The sequence below is a fragment of the Oreochromis niloticus genome, linkage group LG5 (assembly GCF_001858045.2).
Source record: "Oreochromis niloticus isolate F11D_XX linkage group LG5, O_niloticus_UMD_NMBU, whole genome shotgun sequence".
Lineage (NCBI taxonomy): Eukaryota > Metazoa > Chordata > Actinopteri > Cichliformes > Cichlidae > Oreochromis > Oreochromis niloticus.
Window position 1 is genome coordinate 8,756,941 of NC_031970.2, and position 7,260 is coordinate 8,764,200.

General features: G+C 39.1%; 1 protein-coding gene across 1 annotated transcript; it reads left to right on the forward strand.

The window, feature by feature from the left end:
* The first annotated feature begins 311 nt into the window (after positions 1-311).
* capza1a (capping actin protein of muscle Z-line subunit alpha 1a) lies at positions 312-5,556 on the forward strand. The gene is made up of 10 exons (XM_003453644.4): positions 312-464; positions 2,026-2,089; positions 2,181-2,232; positions 2,582-2,645; positions 2,784-2,990; positions 3,078-3,157; positions 3,297-3,375; positions 3,462-3,533; positions 3,625-3,687; positions 4,679-5,556. The coding sequence occupies exons 1-10, from the start codon at positions 429-431 to the stop codon at positions 4,817-4,819; spliced, it is 858 nt and encodes a 285-aa protein (XP_003453692.1). The 5' UTR covers positions 312-428; the 3' UTR covers positions 4,820-5,556.
* The last annotated feature ends 1,704 nt before the right edge of the window (positions 5,557-7,260 follow it).

A 7,260-nucleotide genomic window follows, 5' to 3' on the forward strand; every position in this document is an offset into this window, starting at 1 on the left:
TGTATTTTCTAAACCAGTCTCTCTTCTTTTGCAATGTTTTGCTTAATTAATAAAAATAATCAGTTCACGCTATTTTGACTCAGTATAGCTTAGCTGCTTCAAATGACTGGAAGGTAGCAAGGTTGCCAGGTTGAGATGTTGTCCCCTCGGTTTGTACGTAAAAATAAACAAAGCATTACAATCCCTGAATTTCGGCATTTTATAATATGTAATGTACTTCATGTTAATTTCCAAAATGTATGAGGATATGCTAATATTATAATTATTGTCTAAATCTACACATTCGTGCTCACGGCAGCGTGAACGTTGTTGTTTTACCGGCTCGGGCAGACGGTTTCCGGGACTGGGCGGTCGTTGTGTTGGGAGGAGTCAGTCCCACATACCTGGCAACATCCACCGTCGCTTTGTTAACGCTTCATTGAGCCAAGATGGCAGATTTCGAAGAGCTCAGCGATGAAGAGAAGGTATTGCTATATTAATAATCCTCACAATAACAACGGTTTAGCTCTAACCTTTGTCGTGAACAATTGCAGACCTCGGAGGGATCTTTAAAGTCGCGTATGAATTTACCAGTAGGGCTATGGTAGGTGTTTGTTGGGTGCTAGCTAAACCTAGGCAGGGCTGTATTTGACAGCTCGGAGCTGAAGCTGTTATGTTCTTATACATAGAGTAACTTAACTAAATTACTCGTTTTAAATAGCAGCCATATTCAGCGTACGGCTAACGTCGATTTCTGATTTTGCTCTTAACTTTGCAGTGGTTGGCAACTGTTAAATCGAAGGAAGTCCAGCTACTTCCTGCATTTACACCAAGGATAATGACAGAGCATCGATAGCAAAACACCACCCACACCCTGTTCACTTTCACGTTTAGCTTCCTCAACCGGTTTTGATAACGTCGGACGTTAAAGCTTGACCCACACAAATGAGTTTGTGGGTATTTTATGCACTGAAGACCCGATACTTATTTTTGGTTTAGAAACGCATAAGGAGGGTAGGTCTTCTGTCTCCCTGCAGTGTTACTGAGCCTTGCAGTGACTGGTGTTGCTGTCTGTATCATGCTGCAACATGTTGTAAAATAGCGCATTGCATTCCTGAAGCTGATATCTGGCCAGGAGCTTAACTATTTAAGTAGTTTCAGTGAATCTTTCGAAATAAGATTAATAGGTTGGTGTGATATCTACACTAAAATAATACATTTTAACTTTTCTGAAGAGTCTGCGTAAATAGTGTGTTCATTTGCGTTTGAAATACACGATGGAGAAGCTGAGTCTGAGCCTGAGAGTGTGCTGTATGCTCTGAATGCCACAATGCCTGCACCACTCTTAAACTGGGTTATTCATTGTAATGTCCTTCTGCCCTTTCAGCAGGACAGCCCAATTGTAGGTCAGCGCCAGCTGCAGCCTGAAGGCTTTAATAATCCTGTCTGCCTGACAGATAGCATCACTGGCAAAATCATACTACAATGTGATAGTGACGTCATGGGTTTAGCAAAGGGATACAGTGAAGGTGGCAAATTCGTGATTTTAAAAAAGGGAACTTGTAACCTCTATAGAGAACAACTTAACTTCAGATTTTACAATGAGCTGCCTGGTATAAATGTACAACTTGCGGTCCTCATTGAGTATTACTTTATGAGAGCATAGTACCTGCCTCAGTCACTTCTTTCTAGGGCTTTGACACCACATGCTTGCACATGCATACTGGGTGGCTGCTAAGAAAAGCCCTTGGATGACATGTACTGCCATCTAAGGAGCGGCTGAAATAGAGCTAACCAGCCTCTGGCCAAGAAAGTTACAGTACAGTACAGTACAGTACCCAGTACTCTCTGCTTCACTCTAGTGGTTATTTGCAGGTTTTAATCTGTTCATATAAATTGCCTACTATATCTGTATCTTTATAAAAATGGATACTGTAGCAAGACTAAATAACACCAAAGTTTCTTAGAGATGAAGTGCAGATTCCCATTGATGATGTGGCACTCTTTCTTATTTTTTTCATGACAACATGTCTTATTTATTTCCAGGTCCGTATCGCAGCTAATTTTGTGATGCATGCTCCTCCAGGAGAGTTCAATGAAGTTTTCAACGGTAAACCCCGGTTACACCTTGTGTACTAACTGCAACCCATGTGCAAAGAAAAATGTGTTTATGGTTGTCTTCCACTACTTGTTGTTCTCAGATGTGCGACTCCTGCTCAACAATGATAATCTCCTCAGAGAGGGTGCAGCTCAGTAAGTTTCCTTCTTTAGCTTCTTTCTTTTCCTTTTCTTTTTTTTTTAAAGGGAACCAATTATTACTCTACTCTCCTCCATTATTTGGAACATGGTCAGTGTTACAAATAATGAGATGACATGCTTATGCAGTCCAAAGCTGAATCTCAGGCTTCAGACTGTAGTAACTGCTGAATTTCAGACATTTTTTGCTACTCGTGGTTCTCCATGATGTCATTAAGATCTGCTATTCTTTACATGGTCAAAAAGGGCCAAGTATCAGATCATGTAGCACTACTCTAGAATCTAAGAATAACAACAATGTTATAGATATGAATGCAGCTTATGGTTATATTGTCTTTTGTTATAGTGCCTTTGCCCAGTACAACATGGATCAGTTCACCCGTGCCAAAATTGATGGATATGAAGAGCCGGCAAGTTTTGGCCTTTTTCTTTTTTTTTAAGCATTCAAATAATTTGCTATTATTATTGAATCTACAATTTAATTTATCTTAGGATACTTGAATGAACTCCCATGGTAACAGCAGGTTTGTCTGTCTGGTCTCCTGCAGGTTCTGATAACAGAGCATGGAGACCTGGGTAATGGCCGTTTCTTTGACCCCCACAACAAGATCTCCTTCAAGTTTGACCACCTGAGGAAGGAGGCCAGCGATCCTCAGCCCCATCAGGGCGAGGCAGCCCTCAGCTCATGGAGAGATGCTTGTGACTCTGCTATTAGGGCATACGTCAAGGAGCACTACCCCAGTGGAGTCTCCACCGTAAGATCACTCCCTCTCTCATTGCACTATGGCTGTCATGTTGAGTTTAAGCATAATAAATCACCCACTCCTGGTTATTTGTTTCAGGTTTATGGGAAAACAATTGATGGCCAGAAGACCATTATCGCTTGTATCGAGGGCCATCAATATGAGCCTAAAAACTTCTGGTAAGTTGAGAAAGGATAATGATCTCTTTCTAAATGTCTTTATCAGATTTTCCCAAAGAATTATGTTGATGTAGTGTATCCGTAATTATGCATTTGGGATCGTCTTTCAAGCATAGCCTTCTGCGTTTTCCTTCACCAGGAACGGTCGCTGCCGGTCTGAGTGGAAGTTCAGTGTCTCACAGCCTACAGCACAGGTTGCCGGAGTCTTGAAAATACAGGTATGTTAAGTTTTTATTTGGTGGAATTTAAGAATAGTCTTGATATTAGTTTTGTTTCAATGTTGTATTTCCTCTCCTTACCACAGGTACATTATTATGAGGATGGAAATGTGCAGCTGGTCAGCCATAAAGATGTACAGAAATCACTGACTGTGTCTGTAAGTGTTGTTCTATGTCTGTGGGCTAAAGTTTAAGAACACGTTGATTTTGTTTGGATCTGTTTAACTCATGTATGTTTATTTTTGGCAGAACGAGAGCCAGACTGCAAAGGAGTTAGTAAAAATTATTGAAGATGCAGAAAATGAGTACCAGGTATGTGGGAATTGCCTCAGTTTGAGAGAAAAAAAATTAATAAAGCCACAGAAGAGCTGTGGCAAGTTGTATAAAATGTACTTCCTACTGGCTAAGATCCTCAACAAGCTGTGCATAGAACAATAGGTGATCTTTAAAAGGGGAAGACTGATCGAAACACACATTTTTTTTATTTATTTTTTTATTTCCTAGTTGGTAAGTGAAGCTGCTAATGGCATTATTTTTGTAAGCACTCTTGGCTGCCAAATGACCACCGCAAGATTTTTAGGTATATACACCATAGTGTTATAAAACAAGTGACTAAAGGTGTTGTTTTAAATAGTCGGAAATCAGAATCATTAATTAAATAATTACATCTATTTTCAGGTGTTGAGTGAACATTGTAAAATAAAATAAAAATAAAACGCATGTTTATTATTAACTGGAACTGACAGCTATTTCAAAGGACTGTATATGCATAACATCACTGTTTAGGCAACTGTTTTCCATCTTTTAAAAAAAGCTTCAAAAGGCACCAGCAGCGCAAACAAACTGTAATTAGTGGAGGTGACGTCTAGCAGACAGCAACGGGCTATAGCTGTCTCTGTCAGCACACCTGTTAGTCAAAGCATTCAAGCTCTGTAACTTTAAACGTTAACAGTGTTTAATTTATTGACTGAGATATAGAAAGAAGTTCACCCACAACACAGTTGGTATGACATGCGAGAGTCTCTGTAGAGACCAGAACCTTTTCTAACTATAAACGTGCTTTTCAATTACATATGTATATCACAACAACGGTCACCTCAAGGTGATTTATACTGCAAGGCAAAACTCACAATCGGGTAATCCCCTAGGAGCAAGCGCTTTGCAACAGTGGGAAGGAAAAACTCCTTTTTCACAGGAGGAAACCTCTGGCAGAACCAGGCAGGCAGCCATCTGTTGTCATTATAGGGAGACAGGGCAGAACACACATGCACACTTTTTAATGCTGCTAATTTTAACATTTCAGGTGGCCATCAGTGAGAACTATCAGACCATGTCAGACACCACATTCAAAGCCTTACGTCGACAACTCCCAGTCACCCGGACCAAGATTGACTGGAACAAGATCCTGAGCTACAAGATTGGCAAGGAGATGCAGAATGCTTAGAGGAGAGGGTCCGCTGGGGTTACAACAAACTGATTGGGATTGGGAAACTGGTAGCTGCGCAAACATGTGTGATGCAACCTAATGTACTGTATGTCCTTCCAGAGAATTACAGTTTTTGTTCAGCACTAAGAGGGGATGCCTTTATTTTAAAATGACATTGGTCTAACTGTTGCTCATTTGTAAACTTTTTTTTTTAAACTAATAATGCCTTTAGTGACACTGTGAAAGTTTGGCTGGTCTCTGCCATTCAAATTCTCACATATACGATGTACACAGAGTGGCTCTGGTCCCTCAGTGTTTCAAACAGACACATGACCTCCATAAAGCTCCTTGATTTCCATGTAGCAACTTACACTTTCTATATAGCTAGAGTCCTCTAAGAGCTTCCTTACCTCTATAGTTTTCTTTTTCTTTTTTTTTAACAGAGGGAAACTATTATATGCAATTTGAAATGTTACCCAACTGGAGAATATAGCATTCCTTTGGTTGTAGCCAGCAGGAATACTAAAGTACATCTTTTCTTGTCCCATTCCTAGACACAGTCTTTTACCTGTCATAGTTTAGCTCTTCTATTTCTCTCAGGTACTGAGAGATGACTTGAGTGATATTACTTTCCCCTGGCATGATAAAGTATTGGTGTCCTCTTGCCAGCTGTTTGCCTTTAGCTCCTGCTATATTTTTTTATACAAACTGTAAGTACATTTATTATTCATGAAATAAAAACATTGCACAAAACATTTAAGCACTTCGGATCATTATTGTTGATCAAATGACAATTTGGTATTAGGCTAAATGTCAAAGATTTGGGTTTTTTTGTTTGTTTTTTTAAATCAGTAAAATTATTTGTTTTTGCCATTACACATGCATCCATTTTCTTCCAGTTATTCAGTTCAGGTGGGGCATCTGGATCCTATCACAGCTGTCACATGGTGCAAGGCAGGGTATACAGGGCTAACACATGGAGACAAATGACCATTCACACTCACATCCACACATATGGTTAAATTAGAATTACCTGTTAACCTAACCCCATGCTTATCTTTGGATTATAGAGGAAGCAGCAGCACCTGGAGAGAACTAACACAGGCACAGAAAGACCCCAAACTGGATTTAAACACAGCCTTCTTGCTGTGAGACAACAGTGTTAATCACCAAACCACCATGCCTCCTCTATCACATATCATTTTTGATATTTCTAATTAAAATCTTGGACTCTGTAAACATTCTCTTATACCTGTGTGTGCTGCAGGGATAAAATGCTGGCTACAGACCAGCTGGCTGAATAGATCAAGTTTGTCTGTGCTCTCATCAAAGTATACAAATACAGATGTGTTATATACACTAATATGAAATAGATCATTATTTTTTTTAATTTTTTTTACACGCACGGTGAACTTTGGCATACAGACAACATCTATTGTGAGCAGTTTATGAAGATTATACACCTTTTTTAAAAACCTGAAGTAAGCGGTCTAAACAAACAGCCAATAGTTACTGTGGTGCCCCTATTAGATTTGTGCACTCATATTGATCGCAGAATGGGTTTATTAGGATTAAAGTATGAGCGTGTTTATGTTTACTTGGTTTAGTCAGATTGTATTTGCCTATAATTGTGACATAAAATAAGACTAGACCAGACAGCAGTGCTGAGACCTTAATGTTACTCATGTCTAAGCAAACATACGAAATATTCTCGACCCTTTGTGTAAAACGCGCACATGTAACAGTTAAATAGTTTATCATTTGTTTTATTTTTCTCGCTGTTTTTATTATTATTTTTTTTTACCAAACAGTGCCAGTTAAGTGTGAGAAAATGCAGATGATACCTTGATGCCTTTTCAAATGTTTAGGCTTTTTGTCTTTAGCCGCGTCACCTCATTATTTTTTTCGAAATAAGGAAAAATAGTACAGCACGGACATTTACTATTATGCAATAAAAAGATCTGATCAAAGACGAGCTTTCGAGCAGTGGTGTGGTGGCCGTGTGTAGATGCAAAAGTAGTGAAAATAGTGGATGTAACAAAGTTAGCCAATCGAAAAAAAGATGGAAAAAAAAAGTTTTTTCACCTCCCAGCTGTAATCCTTATTATGAACATCAGTTATCCTAAAAGATATATAAATATATATATTTATTTACTTTTTCTTAAAATTTTGCTGTTTGAAATCGACGGAAACACGTAGTAACATGGGACAAACGCCACACGTAGGTTATATAATCCAGCCCAGGGACTGCCGAGCAATCACAGGTCTGAGGCAGCTCTCGCAGGCCACTTGTCATTCAGACCGTAAATAAAAATGATAATTTATGCACTTTATTTTAATATTTAGAAACCGAACACTCCCCCCTAAATCATTTTATTTTCGAGCCACAGGATGAAGGATTTTGTTCTGTGCGGGAGTATTTTCGCTCCGCTTGCGCAGCGCATTTACAGATGATCCCT